The sequence below is a fragment of the Marasmius oreades genome, chromosome 7 (assembly GCF_018924745.1).
Source record: "Marasmius oreades isolate 03SP1 chromosome 7, whole genome shotgun sequence".
NCBI lineage: Eukaryota > Fungi > Basidiomycota > Agaricomycetes > Agaricales > Marasmiaceae > Marasmius > Marasmius oreades.
Genome location: NC_057329.1, coordinates 2,138,279 through 2,155,684, shown reverse-complemented (window position 1 = coordinate 2,155,684; position 17,406 = coordinate 2,138,279). Strand labels below are relative to the sequence as shown.

At 48.2% G+C, this 17,406-nt stretch overlaps 9 protein-coding genes across 9 annotated transcripts; 2 read left to right on the top strand and 7 right to left on the bottom strand.

Moving 5' to 3' along the window:
• Positions 1 to 240: 240 nt before the first annotated feature.
• Positions 241 to 1,632, bottom strand: E1B28_011403 (uncharacterized protein; the record flags this gene model as incomplete). Its single annotated transcript, XM_043156432.1, has 7 exons — positions 241 to 402; positions 456 to 667; positions 727 to 918; positions 980 to 1,130; positions 1,187 to 1,282; positions 1,335 to 1,531; positions 1,593 to 1,632. The coding sequence occupies 7 exons, from the start codon at positions 1,630 to 1,632 to the stop codon at positions 241 to 243; spliced, it is 1,050 nt and encodes a 349-aa protein (XP_043006219.1).
• A 447-nt stretch (positions 1,633 to 2,079) lies between these two features.
• E1B28_011402 (uncharacterized protein) lies at positions 2,080 to 3,309 on the bottom strand (the record flags this gene model as incomplete). Its single annotated transcript, XM_043156431.1, has 5 exons — positions 2,080 to 2,336; positions 2,389 to 2,797; positions 2,851 to 2,946; positions 3,016 to 3,212; positions 3,270 to 3,309. The coding sequence occupies 5 exons, from the start codon at positions 3,307 to 3,309 to the stop codon at positions 2,080 to 2,082; spliced, it is 999 nt and encodes a 332-aa protein (XP_043006218.1).
• Positions 3,310 to 3,763: 454 nt separating this feature from the next.
• E1B28_011401 (uncharacterized protein) lies at positions 3,764 to 4,254 on the bottom strand (the record flags this gene model as incomplete). Its single annotated transcript, XM_043156430.1, has 5 exons — positions 3,764 to 3,784; positions 3,837 to 3,897; positions 3,948 to 4,004; positions 4,053 to 4,073; positions 4,133 to 4,254. 5 exons carry the CDS (start codon positions 4,252 to 4,254, stop codon positions 3,764 to 3,766), a joined length of 282 nt encoding a protein of 93 aa, XP_043006217.1.
• Positions 4,255 to 4,415: 161 nt separating this feature from the next.
• Positions 4,416 to 5,758, bottom strand: E1B28_011400 (uncharacterized protein; the record flags this gene model as incomplete). The annotated part of the gene is made up of 8 exons (XM_043156429.1): positions 4,416 to 4,475; positions 4,532 to 4,641; positions 4,694 to 4,754; positions 4,809 to 4,996; positions 5,048 to 5,063; positions 5,115 to 5,345; positions 5,397 to 5,486; positions 5,537 to 5,758. 8 exons carry the CDS (start codon positions 5,756 to 5,758, stop codon positions 4,416 to 4,418), a joined length of 978 nt encoding a protein of 325 aa, XP_043006216.1.
• A 601-nt stretch (positions 5,759 to 6,359) lies between these two features.
• On the top strand, positions 6,360 to 9,744 carry E1B28_011399 (uncharacterized protein; the record flags this gene model as incomplete). The annotated part of the gene is made up of 4 exons (XM_043156428.1): positions 6,360 to 6,385; positions 6,441 to 8,178; positions 8,236 to 8,406; positions 8,458 to 9,744. 4 exons carry the CDS (start codon positions 6,360 to 6,362, stop codon positions 9,742 to 9,744), a joined length of 3,222 nt encoding a protein of 1,073 aa, XP_043006215.1.
• A 174-nt stretch (positions 9,745 to 9,918) lies between these two features.
• On the bottom strand, positions 9,919 to 11,356 carry E1B28_011398 (uncharacterized protein). The gene is made up of 6 exons (XM_043156427.1): positions 11,223 to 11,356; positions 11,014 to 11,172; positions 10,784 to 10,956; positions 10,433 to 10,727; positions 10,256 to 10,374; positions 9,919 to 10,203 (listed from the first exon to the last, which is right to left on the bottom strand). The coding sequence occupies exons 2-4, from the start codon at positions 11,153 to 11,155 to the stop codon at positions 10,518 to 10,520; spliced, it is 525 nt and encodes a 174-aa protein (XP_043006214.1). The 5' UTR covers positions 11,156 to 11,172; positions 11,223 to 11,356; the 3' UTR covers positions 9,919 to 10,203; positions 10,256 to 10,374; positions 10,433 to 10,517.
• A 133-nt stretch (positions 11,357 to 11,489) lies between these two features.
• Positions 11,490 to 12,902, top strand: E1B28_011397 (uncharacterized protein; the record flags this gene model as incomplete). Its single annotated transcript, XM_043156426.1, has 8 exons — positions 11,490 to 11,529; positions 11,594 to 11,790; positions 11,849 to 11,944; positions 11,995 to 12,004; positions 12,060 to 12,200; positions 12,250 to 12,441; positions 12,495 to 12,703; positions 12,756 to 12,902. The coding sequence occupies 8 exons, from the start codon at positions 11,490 to 11,492 to the stop codon at positions 12,900 to 12,902; spliced, it is 1,032 nt and encodes a 343-aa protein (XP_043006213.1).
• Positions 12,903 to 13,080: 178 nt separating this feature from the next.
• E1B28_011396 (uncharacterized protein) lies at positions 13,081 to 15,132 on the bottom strand (the record flags this gene model as incomplete). The annotated part of the gene is made up of 8 exons (XM_043156425.1): positions 13,081 to 13,283; positions 13,355 to 13,547; positions 13,600 to 13,747; positions 13,810 to 14,136; positions 14,189 to 14,322; positions 14,382 to 14,570; positions 14,625 to 14,790; positions 14,849 to 15,132. 8 exons carry the CDS (start codon positions 15,130 to 15,132, stop codon positions 13,081 to 13,083), a joined length of 1,644 nt encoding a protein of 547 aa, XP_043006212.1.
• A 1,061-nt stretch (positions 15,133 to 16,193) lies between these two features.
• Positions 16,194 to 17,126, bottom strand: E1B28_011395 (uncharacterized protein; the record flags this gene model as incomplete). The annotated part of the gene is made up of 1 exon (XM_043156424.1): positions 16,194 to 17,126. One exon carries the CDS (start codon positions 17,124 to 17,126, stop codon positions 16,194 to 16,196), a length of 933 nt encoding a protein of 310 aa, XP_043006211.1.
• Positions 17,127 to 17,406: the final 280 nt, after the last annotated feature.

The following is a 17,406-nucleotide window of genomic DNA, read 5'->3' as shown; positions in this document are numbered from 1 at the left end:
GGCGTTTTATGGTGCGAACTACGACAAGCTGCTCACTATTAAGGATGAGTGGGATCCCGACCAAATTCTTTATGGTTCGATTGCTGTCGGAGGAGACAGATGGCATCAGGAAGACGACGGGAGGCTTTGTAGAACGTAAAATCTGAACGTCCCAACTGACATGGACTGTTCTCTTCTTTTCATTACAATCATCTTAGCCTCTAGGTAACTATAAGCTGAAACTACAATCTGAGCCGACATTTAGAGTTTCTTTGCCTGGGGAGAGGCATTTGTCTTCATCAATGCTTCCACTTCTGCCTTGATACTTCGGAGCAAGTCCGGAGTCGACTTATTTGGCTTCCACCCAACGGATCTGGACCTGTTAGCTTTACATCGCGAGTTGCTCCCTAGATAGGCCGAGCCCTACCGATCCAAATTTTTAGTGTACAAATTATGAAAATATCTTCCAGACATACCCTGAAGTACTTGTCAAGCTCTAGCTGAGAGAATGTCGTAGGCTCAGCACTTGACGAAATCCCCAACTCCACCAGAGCTTCTCCTAACGCCTTGCCGATATCATACAACCGATGTTCGCCACTAGCACCAAAATAGAACCCTTCTCGACCGTGACCAGTCTGATCAGGGTTCTGGACGATTGAGTCGTATAGGACACTGTATAAATCAGCAACTGGAAGGGTTTTGATGATTCAGCGACAAGGCGAACCCCAGCTCAAAAGCTTAGCTCACGTTCATGAATGTCGACATTTGGCCATAGATTCACTCCATTACCGACCATACCGGCTTGTTTGCGGTCCAGAGAAGCCCTGATAATAGCTGGTACTTGTATAGAATGAGGGTTTGAGATTCCTGCTTCGAATAGTGGCCCCTTCGCGACGGAGTAAATGGTAGACGGTACGATGATGTACGACTTGACATATCCTATGGAGCGGTTGAAGTAGATCAGAATTTGTTTTTGAGTCTACTACGGGCGGTTAAATACCTTCTTTGTCTGCAGCGACGATTTCCAAGTCGACATTTCGATGAATCTGAGTGGGAGCGAGTGTCTCAATCTGGTCCGCGTCCGCATCATCGTAAATGGTGTCCGTGATGTATTGTCCGGCTGCATTATCTGCCAGTACGCCTGTCCCCGACTGTAAAGGCCTTTGAGGAGGAGTTTCAAGTCACGAATAGCACGAGATAAGCCTACAGTGTTAATGAAAATGGGAGGCTTCCCAGTCTCTTCAAAGCGTTTCTTTAGCCCTTTCAATGTAGCTTTTGCAGCTACCAAGTCATCACAATCTGCCTACGAAGGAAGTAGGTTTCATAGTTCTGGAAGCTTGGAACCGAAAACTCACCATGGCGATTACGACATCCACCTCCGAGGCAGCCTTCACCATCACTTGTTCGTCGTTGTGCGACCCGATGATGGGTGTAACTCCGAATGCTTTCAACTTCTCCCCCTTGTCAGCCGACCGTACAATTGCACGTATGTCGAACGACGAAGCGTCAGGGCGAGCTAGAAATTTACTGACGACGGCGCCTCCGATATATCCTGAAGGATGAACGTTATTTTCCTGTGAGACTGATGGACAGTCAACGAACCAAGGACTCACCCGTAATCCCAGTAACGAGTACTTTAACTTTTGCGGGCATGGCGAGAGTTCACTGAAGAAGTGAGTGGCTGCCTGGTCATTTTATACATCCTATTGCTTCATCGCTTACTCATGAACGAGAAATGTTGATAGATCAGTCAGCAGGGTAATTCATGGGACACGATCAGTCAGCAAGGACGATTAACGAAGGTGGAATCAAGAACACTACAGCCGAACGGGTCGCGAACTGACAGCATGTATGATTTTCAACAACTCCAAGAACGGAGTTACATAATGGGATCTTCGTAACACAGCTAAGTACACTATCCAGACGTGTGCCGCACTTGAGACTGTTGACATTCAGATTTTGTCGCGTAGGGCTATTACTTCTGGTTTGATGCTCTTCAACAGATCCTCAGTCGTTTTAGTCGGCTTCCATCCGAGGGACCTCGACCTGTTACCTTTGCAGCGCGCGTTACTCCCGAGATCGGTTGATCCCTAAAGCAATTCACGTTGGGATCACCGGACGAGAAATTTCTTCAGAGTGACTTGCCTGGAAGTATTTTTCAATCTCTTGCTGAGTAAATGTCGTAGGTTCCGGAGTTTTTGTAATACCCAAATCTACCAACGCTTCCCCAATGGCCTTGCCAACGTCATACAACCGATGTTCACCGTTGACTCCAAAGTAGAATCCCTCTCGACCATGCCCAGTTTGGTCAGGGTTTTTCGTAGCGGAGTCATACAGGATACTATAAAGGTCGGCAACTGCAAAATGTTTACATTGTTATTAACGGTAAAATGAAAATGACCTACTCACGTTCAAGAATGTCGACATTTGGCCAAAGGTTCACACCATCACCGACGATGCCCGCTTGTTTACGATCTAACGATGCTCTGATAAGAGCTGGGACTTGTTGAGAGTGAGGACGCGAAATTCCGGCTCTGAAGAGTGGGCCCTCCGCGATAGAATAGATTGTCGAGGGTAAGATGATGTATGACTTGATATATCCTATAGCAGAAACATTGAAATTCATGAAGATGAGAGCGAAAGTACGAGTATTGGTGACTACGTTACCTTCATTATCGGCAGCCACAACTTCCAAATCAACATTTCGATGCATTTGAGTGGGTGCAAGCGACTCGATTTGGTTCGGGTTTTTATCATCATAGACGGTATCTGTCTGGTGTTTTCCGGCTGCATCGTCGGAGAGTACACCCGTTCCTGACTGTTGGAGTCTTAGATTTAATCTGAATCGAAGAAAGATCAAAAAGCACACACTGTGTGGATGAGAAGGGGGGGTTTTCCGGTCTCCTCAAACCGCTTCTTCAAGCCCTCCAATACGGCCTTGGCAGCTTCCAAATCATCGACATTGGCCTACAAGCAATATACCCGGACATAAGAGGTTGTGGTGCTCGTAGAAACCCTTTTGCTCTCGAGACTCACCATGGTAATAACTACGTCCACCTCCGACGCAGCTTTCACCGTAACCTTTTCGTCATTGTGCGACCCGACGATTGGCGTGATTCCGAATGCCTTCAGTTTCTCTCCTTTCTCAGCCGACCGTACTATCGCACGTATATCGAACGACGATGCGTCAGGGCGAGCTAGAAATCTATCGACGACGGCGCCCCCAATGTATCCTGAAGGATGTTATCTTCCTAAGAGACTGATAAACAGTCAACGAACCAAGGACTCACCCGTAACTCCAGTAACCAATACTTTGACTTTTGCTGACATTGCGGCTGTTCGATGTGTGGGATCGATTCGTTAAGTACTTGCAGAGGGAGCTTGACGATGACATCATCTAATACCTAGTTATCATAGAAGACCTCATCAACCCCAAACTTGCGAACTCGCCGTGTGGCGTTTTCTCATGCCAGCGCGCCATCTCTGTAAAGCTTCCTCAGATAATAGAATAGTAGCGAGAAACTTTTGTACCAGAGTACGTCGTAGTAAAAGTAAAACTTACTGGCGTGTCCTATGCTCCATGCGGCAGAAAGATCAGGATCGGAGATAAAGACGAGTGGCACGGTCAAAACGGTCAAGTCGCGTGTGAAACTCGGTAGAAAGCGGTATGTAATGTACAATCAATCTATTTCTCCTTGCTTTCTTCCAATTTGCGCTTTCCCGTTATTTCCCTCTTGTCTGCTTTCGCAAGTCTCAACGTCATGATCAAAGAGGTATCTGGCACTTATTCAGATGTGACTTTGTTCTGCCCTTCGTCTTCAGTCTCAAATATCGGAAACATGTTATCGGGTACACACCTTGTAAAATGCAATATAGTTCTCGATATTCTTGGCTTTTTCCATCGCATTTGGGTAGTACCTAGAAGCATTATGTCAACAAGGTGAACGAAGACTAAGTTCTAAACCCACCAAGCGATATCTTTTACCGTTTTACCATCCACATTCGCGTTGTAATAGGAAGCTGTTCTGGAAAGTGGTCAATGAGGATCAGCCAGGTTTCCTCCGAAGACCTACCCTTTCCATCCACAAACGGTGCTGATGGCAGCCCAGACATCAAACGAAAGTTTCTTCGAGGCAATGAAACAGAGTCTCACCTGGTGTTCGAATCGGCGAAGAACTCCTTCTTGACGGATGAAGGGGGGAAATAGTGGTTATTTTCAACTGCGATAGTCTCGTTGGAGTCTGCAAGGACGGTTCCGTTGAGGGTGACTTTCATGCTCACAAATGGTGACGAGGGTAGGAAGACAAGGAGTTCTGAGTCGTCACGAGAACCGAACGCACACAAGCTCGTGACAATCTCATCCAACGCTCATAATTAATTGAGAAATTCGATCAACACTAGTATACACGATAAAGAAGTCTCATCACGCAGACTCATCATTCAAGTGTTGGAATAGTGAGCCCGGCTGTTCTTGCCACTTTGATCGTTCGTTCCGCCTGTATTTCGTGCTTAGGACGGATCCCAAGCATTGAAGGAGAGACTAGGCACGAACCTGTTTAATCATCGGTGCATCTATCATCTCACCGTCGAGACCAATCGCCCCCTTCTGCGACGCATGTGCTGATTTCATTTGATGGAGAATTTTTGCTGCACGAGTGATTTCTATGTCGATTGACGGTGGTCAGTATACCTTGACCGAGGGATGCAGACATACCCTCCGAGGTCGGTACGAATGTAGACTGTATAGTTTCAACCTGACTCGGATGAATGGCTTGCTACAAAGATCGGGTACTGAGCGGCGAAGGGACTATATGCAGGAATTAGCTAACCTTGCCCGTAAAGCCAAGTCTTCTTCCATCTTCACACTCATCCTTCAGGTAGTCAAGGTCCTTGTAATGAATGCACACCATGTCAATGGCCTCCAATCGAAACGCCTTCGCTGCGACAGCAATCTGGGAACGCGTGTATAATAGTTCCTGTCGTGATCTTGTCCGTATGATAGAAGTATCCGCACAATCTTGAAGGATGCATTAACAATGGAGAGAAGATAAGACATGAACCTCGTTACAGTCTTCAGCCGCAAACTATGTAGCAGTGAGGTAAGATCGGACAACAGTATCGAACCTTTCACACACCAATAAACCACTTAGAACACCTCCTTGCACTTCATCATGCTCGGACTTCCATCTTGCAATATCTCCGAGATTCCAGAGGGCTCTAGCACTTTCCACACTCGAAACGATGTGAAGCGGTATCTGACGAGGGTTCTGCTGGGCTACTTGGTGGATATGGCGGGACGCATAATGCAAGTCTTGCACCGAGTTCACTTTGGGAAGGACGACTGTCTTAACGGTTGGTATTCGAAGCTAAAAATGCATCAAACTTTTCGTTCAGAGCCTACTTTAGCATTTTCTCACAATGGATGAAACGTCTTCAACAAAAAAGGGCGTGGTAATGTCGTTCACTCTCACAGCAATTCGCTCTGAGGTCGGTAAGTTATTGTTCGCCTGATTGCAAACATCAAATGGGAGGACAGGGCAAGAGTGAAGCCACGCACGTTTAGAAAGTCTTTCAGTCTGTCCCGAGCACTAGCTTTGGATGAGGGAGAGACACTGTCTTCCAAATCATAGATTATAATGTCAGAGTTGACACTTCTCGACTTTTCGAGCATGCGTTCGGATGAGGACGGAACATAGAGATAAGACCGACGGAGGTTATCATGATTCGATGTTGTGTAGAGCCTCCTCAGGCTGGCGGTTGGGAGACAACGACGGAACATGTTGATATCACGTCATAAGGTACCCGAATACCGCTTAATTCGAGGTCGGCAAGACAATTCTACGTTACATCCGGTGTGGAAAAAGACCTCCCCAAGCGAAAACCAGACCTCGATGCCCAGCCTTCTGGTCTTCTCATCACATAGCCAATTCAAAGCTAAGATAGCTTCTGTCCGACGACCTCGCCTTGGGTCCAGCTTGCGTTTTGGGGATGAATCAAGACGTCAAATGATATTAAGTTCCAAAAGCGGAGATATTCCTTAATACAGCGGCGGCTCAAAAGTCCGATCAGTCACGTGGGCACAAAAAGATATCATAATAACTCAACAAATACTCGGGATTTTGGTATACTTCAAGGGAGCAAGATACGGGTATAAGCTCTAAAAGAACATATATATGAGTTTGAGAGGGCACAGGAGAAAAGCGTGTGCATACAGAGTGTTCAAGTTTGGTCGTGGGAAAGTCATCGGATCTTTCAGCCGCCGCCACCGACCTCAACTTGGACTTGCTTCCCGACTCTCTCTTCGCGCTTGACGTGCTTTATTTCATCCATTGTCCCACCCAATCTCATCTACCTCTACTGTGAATCTATGTGGGAGGAATATGGCTGATAGGGACTCTGGCATCGCGTATGGTTTCGCAATTTCTGGCCTCTCAGGATTTCCACTCACCTCGTCACTCTAGCGGGATTGAACCTACGCCTATCGTATTCCCTACACCTGATATTCCCTCAGAAAAGGCCTCTTTTCCACCCAATCCTACTTACAATAAATCCACCAAACAACCCAACGAGAAGTCCTCATTTACCAAGGGACGAGAGAGAGTGAAAACTCTCTCCAATACTCCGCCGTCCACTCTTGTCAAACTTCTCCTTCACGAAGAGTCTACGACCAGAAAGACTCGTCAACTTCTTACACAGGCGGTGGATCGACTCGGCACTGCTTCTGAACGTGCAGTAAATGCTGAAACTTCCCGTCGAGCGGTTGAGGTATCGGCATTGCTAGAAAAAGCTAAGCGAGACCAGGAACTTGCGATAGCCAGTGATGAAGCGAGTCGTGCTAGGAATGAGCTAGCGATGTACAAGCTCCATCTCAAGAAGGCACAAGATGAAGTTACTCGGGCGCACAAGGCCATGAAGGCTCTGACCGAACGTCAAGTAGCGGCGGAGCGCAACGCAGCACAGGCCAGGTCGCTAGCGAGGAAATACAGAGGTCAAAATTTGACGATGATCGCTAAAGAAGAAGGCAAACTAGAAGGGTACAGGCAGGGATTGCGTATTGGAAGGCAGGTAATCGGTGCAAAGTACGACGAGCACGATATTCAAGACGGAGGGAGTGCCTATATCGAGGAGTACTTTGAGGACACAGAGGGAACGGCGACCGCCCACAGTACGCCTCACTCGCAATCTAGGAGAGCGTCAAGGAAGGATGATGGCAGGCGAAGACGCGATTCGGAAGCCCATACACCACGTCAAACGACTGTAGATGGTTATCCCCGCTCAACGCCAAGACCCCAGCCAGAGCCTACCCTTCCGGCCTCCTCAAATCGCATTGCGTCCCCTCTAGCAGCCACAGTTCAGGGTGTTGATAGCCCTCAGCCAGGTCCGTCCCTATTGCCACCTCCGTCAATCCATGCCCAGCAGCCTTCCCTAGTTTCTCCGCATATACATCAAAGGCATTCTCAACAGATCACTTCTGAAGAGGAGCCAGAAGTAATAAATATTCGAACGTCAGTGACTACAGATTCAACGCCCACGCAAGCACGAGAATCATCTGATTTGCCCCGCTCTCCTGCTGAATCATCTAATTCACGACCGCCAGTCCAGATTTTCCCCCATCCATCCCCTTCTCAAGCGAGTCACACTGCAAGTCCCATTTCTGAGAATAGTGCACTTGGTATTCTTGAATATGTCCCCATGCCACCCCCACCTATATCTATGCCACCTCCGGAGTTACAAATTCCAGCCCAAAGGTCTCCGGAGATCCAAGCGCCTGTCCCAGGCTCAGGTGTTCAAAATTCAGAAGCTGATAGACAGCGAGAGGTGGATGCCAGTACTCCATCAACGATAACCGGTATTGCTGGACTTGCCACTTTCCCGTCATATGTACCGACTGTTTCTTCCAGTGACGGCGCCGACGTAGGCGGTCGAGCACCTGGGGTCGCTGGAAGCACGTCAGGAAGTCTCACCGGTGTAAACCGTCCCCCCAGCGCAGCAGGCAGTCGCGCTGGAAGTGTGCGTTCGGTTGGCTCGGGTGACCCATGGCAAGGTAGCTCAGGTAGAAGAGGAAACCTGAGTACCATCTACGAACAGTCGAGGGAGGGAACGCCCGGCCTGACTCCCATGCATACAGGCACTTCAAGTGTGCAGAGTCAGGTGAGGGTGGACGAGTGGCGTAAGAGTCTGAGTCAGAGTGGAACTGAGGTTTGTTATGTTGCTTTATTTCCTCCTCATCTAGTTTATTTATCTGTGTCATATCAGTCTCCTCGCTCAGACGTGAAGCCACTGTCTCCGATGCTTTCAGGTTCGAGTCTCTATGCTCCACCTCCTCCGAGCTTGGTTAGCCAAGATACAGGCTTGACCGATTTACGGAGACGCCGCTCTTCAAGTAGCGGAAAGACAGCGAGCATCAATATCCAAGTCGAACCTCCGGTAAGTTTAGAAGCTGTAAACAGACTGAGTGTAACACCCTGTTTCTCCTAGTCGCAGCCCGCCTCTGATGGTCGACACACCCCAGTTCCAGGAAGTGCTGGTAGTCGTGGACACTCAGCTCCCCAATACCCTACATTTGGATCTGGTGGCTCTACACATCATTCCACAGGGCCACAGCAACAACAACCGGGTTATTTGAGTCCAAACAGGTCACCACTAGACTTGGCTTCCATTCAGTCAACTGAATCTGGCCCGAACGAGCCACCAGTAATACCTGGCATGACTCCAAAACACCCCGGGGTATCTCGAAATCCCGGTCCACCACCGATGGTTTCGGGTCCGTTAAACAATGGTTCTAGCCCCGGTGCTCAAGCGCCTCTCCCTCATATTTACGCCACTGGTCAGTTTCCCCCAGGCTTTGTTCCGGCGTACGTACAGCCATCACCCGATGCACGGACAATGTCCCTTCAAAATTCTAGACGTCCGACATCTCCAGTCGACTCGGACCAGTCAGAAGAGGAGTCAACGACCTCTTCTAGAAGAAATCTTATGAATACTTTGTATGGAGGAAATGGAGCATCTGATATCCCTCCTGGAGCAGTGACTGGTGGTACACCACAGGTGACATGGAAGTCTTCTACTGCGACCGGAAGTTCGTATGAAACATGGCCGCCTAACCCTCCGCCTATTGGATCTGCATCTTTTTCGACCTCACCCAATCCTCTTCCGAAGCCACCGCAGCCTATATCGGGCGGAACGACGTTCGGTGCCTGGGGAAGCGGCTCACCCTATGCTCCATCTCCGTCTGGATCCGGTAACCCTCCCTATACTCTCCGTGGAACTACTGGTGAAAGCGAGCGATCCCGTTCACCTGCACCCGTTCCAATACCCAATCCGACGCTGAATAATAACTGGGGTGCAATCCCAAAGACGTCTTCGACATCAACATCAAATACTACACCGCGATTTGCAGGAGTAACTCCAAGATCTTTGGGGACTCCTCGGCTAGGAATGATCTCCCCGTCTCTGGTATCATCCTTGGATCGCGCTCTTCCACTTGATAATACTATCGACGCTAGCCCTCGGACTAAGCGAGAGAGTTTACACGCGGGTACGACCCCGTTGTTCAAAGGGAAATCAATCCCGAGTCTCAGTGGTAGTGGAAGCGGACGAAGCAGCCGGAATGGAAGTGAGGAATACAACGTTCTGGAAACTCAGACGCAGGAAAATACCGTGGCAAACGCTAAGACGGTGCGTATGGGAGACCGGGTGCAAGTAGGTGCGGCGGGTAGCTCGCCGTATCGGCAACAAGCCAACGTGCCTCTGTATCGCCAATAGAAGTATCGGGAGTACACGCGCGCCGCAGGCAGTCGATGTTGACGGCTTCTATTTCAATCTACTAGTTTGGATATTGTTATGGGTATTGTTTTGTATTCTGTTTTCAGTTTTGCTTTTGCTTTGGTCGGAATCCGTTTTGGTGCAAGGATATATTCTTTACTATACAAGCTATTAAAATCTGTTGGCATGCTTCCCTGCAATTTTGGATTGTGCTCTCGAGGCCGGCGATGGCGCGAGACCGAACGGCAACTCTTGCAGTGTGGATGGCGCCGCCCAACCTCACCATGAAAGTACGGTTCGACAAAGCCTTCCATCGTCTTGCTGATGCCATCTATCTCCTCCAACAGTAACCGAACCGTGTAGAATTTGGTCGAGATCCCACTAATCCTTGATAGTGAGCAGCTTGTCGTAGTTCTCACTGTAAAATACCTGCTTGAAATCGGGATCGTTGGGGTCAGCCTACAATAGAATCAACTTTCGACCTGGAATCTTCAGTTCAATACGGGTTGACCTCATTAAGATACGATCCCAAGCCCGGTGTTAAGTTTTTCAAAGGGGGCATAAGCTGACTGGCAGTGATCCTTGCTTGATCCTAAACTATTTGCTCTAAGGGTAGCGACCTCAAAAAGCCTTGGGTTGAAGGTCTTTAAAGCCACCAGTGCAAGGGAAGAAACAAGGCATGACTCACTGGAACGGCAGAACCATTGTCTGCGCTTCTCACCATGCGGGAAGGACAGCGTTTTCTAGGTGACCAAAGAGCTGCGAGGTTGGCCTCATAGCAACCTCGGGCTCGAATGCTGTTGAAAAATGTAGCCGAGTAGGTAGCTACTGCCCAGAGTTTGGAATCGGCGAGACCGGGAATGAGAGCTTGACACATCGGGGGATATACCGGTAGACGTAAAATTGAGGAAACCGGCAGAAACAGAGGTGTCTGGATGAGCTTTTACTGTGACAGACCACACAATAGCATAGGTTCCTCCTCCCTATTTAGGTTGAAATTCACATTAGGACCGACATGGGCATGGCTGGATACACATACACCGCCGCTCAAAGCCCAGAAAAGGTCTTTGTTCTGAGTTGCTGAGGCAATGAGGTATTGTCCTTGTGTTGTGATTACCTCGAATTCGAGTGCTTGATCGGCAGCCAGTCCATAGAGGTTCGTGAGGGCGGAGTGTCCGGCACCTTGTATATACCCTCCTGTAAGCCAACGGTCTAATCGAGATCAGTATCAAGGCTTGGTGACCGAAAGAAGACGCACTGGATATTCACCGCTCACGACAGTGTGGCCCCTTTTATCCACAAATGTTGCTAAATCAATGCCGCGAACTCCTGCGTATGCCTTGACGGCTGGCCCAGAATAGGTAGAGGACTTGAAGTTGGGAAACCATACGATGTTCTGGAGGTTGTGCATCCACACGGACACTGCACCTGTTCCTGTAGAATCTAGATCTTCCCATGTAGCTGAAAAGAATAAGCACCTTGAGAGGAGTAAAAGGACTGCAGTTGTCGTTTAGAAACAATGGGTCTATGACTGAGGATGGATTTGTCTGACTAGAATTGCAGCAGTTAGAGACCCATACAGCACAAAAAAAGGAAAGCTCTACTGGAAATCAGGCGTAGTCAGCCGGTTTCTTGCTTTTCTCTTCTCGTCAGCTATCCCGCTAGGTAATTGAAACGGGCCGGGCTACTGGCTGCCGCAACGGCCTCGTTTGATGAAACCTCCCAGTCCCTGATCCTACGTCAATATGCCCTCCAAGATTAAAGTACTGATTACGGGAGCCACAGGTGAGCTATCCTCTCAATTACGAATGAAGATTGGATGTTGAGGAAGCAATATCTGTTACTATAGGTTATGTCGGTGGTTCTGTTCTCAGCCGCTTTCTATCACGTTCAGACGCACCTTCGTTCGACTTCAGGGCAATTGTGCGGTCACCTGAGAAAGCAGAGAAACTCAAGGAATTCGGAATAACACCCATAGTTGGATCCCATAATGACGAACGTATCATGGTAGAGGCTTGTTCAAAGGTCGACGTTGCTATTGCGATGGTATGTATATGCGACTGAGTGGCCTATAACTAGATGTCTCTATTCGACATATTTACAGGCCGACTGTGATGACTTGGTTGCCGCGAAATTGACTCTTCAAGGTTTGAAGAAGCGATTCAAGGAGACCGGAAAGCCTCCAATTTTCATCAACACCGTACTATGATCTTCCATACTCACCGATACTCTCGATTCTAATGCCAACAGTCTGGAACAGGTATTCATTTGCTGATCCTATAATCATCGACAAGTTATGATTCGACCACTCATAGGCGTACTCCGTGATGATGCTAATGGGATGTATGCGACCAAGATAATATACAACGACGAGGATGTCGCACAATTGGAAACTTTACCACCTTCACAGCCTCACCGAAACGTTGATCTGGCCATCATCGCTGCGGACAAAGAAGGTGTGTATTTGTCAATGTGATTCAACGACATCGCTCAGTCGACTGGCAGGATACATCAAATCGTACATCATCCTTCCTTCGACAGTTTATTCCATTGCGCGGGGAAGGCTATTCGAGGCGGGAATTTCTCATCCGTACTCGATCCAGCTTCCAGGACTGATCAAACTCAGTATTCTACGCGGACGAGCAGGAATGGTTGGTCAAGGAAGAAATTTTTGGCCGAACGTAGACATTCACGAGCGTATGTGAGCCTGGTCATCCAATCTGACGGCTCTTCTAACATTCTTTACCTAGTCGCGGACTTGTACAGTATATTATACGACTCCATCTCCAGTAATCCTACCACGGGCCACGGTCGAGAGGGTTTTTATTTTGGAGAAAACGGCGAGCATAGTCTTTATGAGGCCGCAAAAGGCATAGGAGAAGCACTTGTTAAGCTCGGGAAAGCGGAGACTTCTGAACCGAATTCCTTCACGGAGGAAGAGGTCACCAAGTACTTCCGGGTGAGTGGGATCACCAACGGTCCCGTCGATGAGAGCTAACGACACACCCTAGTCTGGTATGATGGGAAGTAATGCCCGTTGTAGAGCAAATCGCTCGAAGGCGATAGGTTGGAAGCCTAACAAGGGAACTGCCGACATGCTGGCTAGCCTTAAACCTGAAGCGGAGGCGATTATTGAGAACGATCCTCGATCCAAGTAGATTGATGTTAGTAGGTATAGTGCTCAGGGCATCATTCAACAACAACCAAGTTTGTCCTGTTCTCGTTGCCATTAGACGACGCTTCTCCAAATTTCAGAATCGATGGATTGAAGTGATAGACTACAGGGCAAATAGTAGGTCATACTGGGATACTCAGAGTCGTGGAATACCGAGCTGGTCAGGTAGGAATAACCAGAACCAAAGTTAGTTGTGGGGTATTGGGATCAACTTCCTCAATCTTCATATCAGAGTCAAGACGTTCCCTGTTGGGTGAGTCTTTCTTGGTGAAATAAGCCTTGACGTTCAGCCCGGCTGGTCTCGCCTCAGAACGGATGCGATCCCACAGAAGAGTGCTGAGCCTCGTGGTCTTTTCGACCTTATCTGAAAGATAGTAAGGATGGATTAGCTCCTTTCCTGATTTATTGATGGGCAAGGTTGAATATAAATCTCACATGAATGGAGAACTCCTTCTGTACTCCCCTTTGAGGCCCGAGTCTCGATAGTCACCGTAATAAAGGACTGGTGAGGCAGACTCTGCTGGGACGCGTGAGCTTTGACGTAGCTTTCGAAGTCTTGCTTGCGCTGAGTATCATTGGCCTTGGCGGTTTTCATCCCCCGGTCCAGCTCATCCCAGTCATTAGTCAACTACTTATCTGTTAATTTCAACAGTCGTTTGGTCGGCGGGAAAGAGACTTGCCTCCAAGGACTGGAAACAGTCCTTCGCCTGCTCATGTGCCTCCTTGAACTTTTTGTCGACATCATCAGACACTTCGAGTTTGGCTGACGCGTTATGGGACCTATGGTCTTCGGCTGACTTCAGTGCAACCTCGACCTTTGTAAAGACCCTCAAAAGGTGGGGGGGTTACTTCACGCGTTGGAGAAGGGGCAGATCGGAACGATGACTTACTCTTCAATTTCGTGGCGCTGGTCCAATGGCTTCGCAGAGTAGGTGCTTGAAAGTTTCTGGCATTCTTTTGCCAAGATAACGGCTTGCGCGAAGTAAGGACGTCCAGTTTTGGCCACAAGTTTAATTACTTTGAGATAGGTATCCGGCAATCTTGACAAGGAAGGCTGGGGAGGGAGGGAAATCAATTCAGATTCAGATTTTTGTCCTCGAGCGAGGACAATTACCGCGGAGGTCTTGAGATATTCGATCAAGGCCTTGTAGTTGTTCTCGAGCTTTTCGAACGGTTTCGAGGGTGCTTGCAGATATTCATTCACAAGCACAGTCGTCCTAGAACCAAGCAAAACGTCAGTGATTCTCAGATGGGGTTCGAATTACCCACTTGTATAGTTCATTCCACAGTTCTTCGGTGTTGATAAGGGCTTTCAATTTACTAGAGGCCGAGGGTGCGGTTCCTTTGTCGATGACAGAGTAGACGATCATCCAAACTTGAATTCCTTTGATAGCGATTTTATCCTGCCACAGAAAGCGACATCAGCGAAGTGAAACTTGAGCTGTCAGTGCAAATCACCTACGGCCGTCGCACCTTGAGGTGGACCAGTGGACCAATTCTCGAGGAGCTTTATGGTCTTGTCGTTTTCTTGCCTGAATTTACGAAGGTAACGTTTGCCCATGACTTGTTTCTTATCAAGCTTATTCCGCAGACTTTGGATATAGAGGTAGTCATCGCCGAACAGAGACCTAGATTTACTGGATTTATCCCCCTTATAGGAAAGGATCCTCAGTATGTAGAATGACAATGCAAAAGTCACACAAACCTCTGCGAAATATTGACCTAGTTTTTCAACTGTAGTTCCAAGTTCACCCCTGATTGTTTCGAATAATTCAACAAGGTCGAAACAACTCCCGAGGTCGTCATCACTAGTGTAGGTCTGCTCCTTATTGTAATCCTCTTTGAGTAATTGGAATAGCCGTGATAGTCGCCTATAGATGAATCAATGTCAGTCACGAACGTTATCGCGCGAAAATAACCACTGTGTACTCTTCAAGAGGGTCGATTGCATTAGTATAGTTGTTGAACAAAGTCCAGATATCGCCGTTCCCTGAGTCTACCCGATCGATCCAGTCGTTAACGCTGTCGTAGGCATCTCTAATGTCGGATACGACAGAGTAGAGATAATGCGTATTGCGATCCGTCTGGCACGCTTCGTAGCCGACCGCCTTCAATAAGTTGAGAATAAGGCTGGTAGCCGCATGATGGTTCGCAGACTTGGACCCAGTTAAGGTGTCGAAGAGGGAAAACTGTTCAGGAGAAGTTGAACCCATCTAGTTCGATTCGGAGCAACTCGAGAGGAACTTGAGGGCCTTTTAACACCGACGAGTTCGTGCATGGTGCGGCGCAGTCCAGAGAGAACCCTACCCTCTGCCCTGTGGTGGTGCGGCAAACTTGAGCTGAATGACAGAGAAAAAAACTGTTAGGTCGAATGGAAAGCGCTTGTCATGTTGTCGGAGATCTAGGATCTATCCGTGAGTTAAAGAAGGATGTGAATGTCGTAAAGTCAGAAACCGGCATACGACAACACCAAGGCCATATGTAAAGTGCCTGAAATCTTTGAGAGAACAAGTAGAAAGCGGGGCTTTCTGAATGAGGTTCTCGGCGGTATCAAGATTTTCCTGTCGTTCGGATCCTTCAAGCTTCAACGTTCAACAGCTAGACAACTTTCGGCTTTTCCCCCGAAAAATTTGCTGCCGCCGGTGTATATGTATACGTATACCGCCGACCTCATCCATTTAACTTTAAGTAGCGCTTTAGCCTTCAATGCTCTGGCTGTTTTGGTGGGGAACTGTATTGATGACCCCACGACGCTCGTGTTTGTGGCCCCACAGCGCAGGTTCTTCACAACGAGGATACTCAATGAACCACTTTCAGCCGAGGGGCTGGAAGCAGCATGGTATGTAGCAGGAGGTGAAAGGACGTCGCTAGACGCCAGTCAACGAACTCGGAACCTCCGTGTGGGCCGTAATAGGGGAGAACAAAGCTAATTATGTGCTAAACAGCATCAGCGAGGAACGAATCAACTTCGGCAGCACACACCAATTCATAAGTAGAGGCGCTCTGGTAATCGACAACCAAATCTGCCCATTGACAGGGCGCCTCTCGTCGGTAATGTTTTCTCCGAGAATGAACGAATTCAAGCGCCTATAGACACAATGAAAAGGATGTTGAGATCTGTGACTGACCTGCAACGGCTGGCCGCGTTGTTGCATTGAGGCTGCAAGCTTCCACAAACATTCATCACAATTTTTGAATTACTCACACTGATCCGACACATTATTGAGAGGGGAGGCTTGGTTGACCGCAGAACACCCGCCAATAAGTCCCGTATCTAAGCGTCCAGTGTGAGCGACCCTTCCATGACTTTAACTGCACTTCCCTCCAACTGGACATTCTCAACCACATTCCCATCCCCAATCTCAACGATGACCACAATCTCGCTCTTCCTACCCATTTCCACTCCTTGAGTTATTTCAAATCTCCATTTTCCCTTCCCTTTCTTCGAGGCCAGGTAGCTACCGAGTGTACAAGCAGCTGAGCCCGTGGCTGGGTCTTCATGACCAGCCCAAGAGAACATACGGGCCCTGATCCTGATCTGGTCGCTCTCCTCTATTACAGTGTAGGCATAGACGTGTATGAGCGTTGTTTCCGTTTGACTGCCCGACCATGCTCCCAAATGAGTGGAAGGAATCGTGATATCTTCCGAGTAGGGATACATCCGACCTAATACATCGACATCATTGACCTCAAGGATGAAGAAATTCATGCCTTTCACGATCGAAGCGATGGGTATCATCTTACTTCGCTCTGTGAAATCATCGGCACTCAGATGTGTTTGTTTGATGATGAGATTGTCTATCTTCAACGCAGAGTGGATTTTGAAATCCACTGGAACTCGTAGGCGAACGGATGCTTCGCCAGTACGTGTGACGACCGTATCGCCCGCCTTTATTCGCAGCGTGACATCATTGTCCTGACGAGTAGAGAGTAAATGGAAGCCTGTTCCAATTGTCGGGTGGCCAGCGAAAGGGATCTCCGTGTGCGGTGTAAAGATATCCGTGCGAAAGGTAGTCTGAATCTGCATTCCTGGCTCCTCTTCGTGTACGAAGGTTGTTTCAGACAAATTGAATTCTCGTGCAATGCATTGTTTATGCTCTTGAGTGAGGGATGCAGATGCGGGAACGTGAACGATGGCTAACGGATTTCCAAGAAAACGGGTGGTGGTGAAGATGTCATATCGATGGTAATTGAGTTTAAGTGGCATGGTGAAAGTCTGACTCGTCTGACTCGGAGCTCGAGGGTATTTATCGCAACAAAAGTTGGAGTCACATGGGTAATGGAACAAGAGCCAATCATTGACAAAGCTTCAAAATTGCTGAGAGTCCACCTAAAGAAAAATATCAGAATCTCAAGGTGAAAGCAACGGCAATAACAATATCCACCTCCGATGCGCTCTAACCACTAATGTTATCCCTTCAACTTTTCTCCCTCCTCATATGACCTAATGATAGCACAGACGTCAAAGGAAAACGCGTCAAGACGAG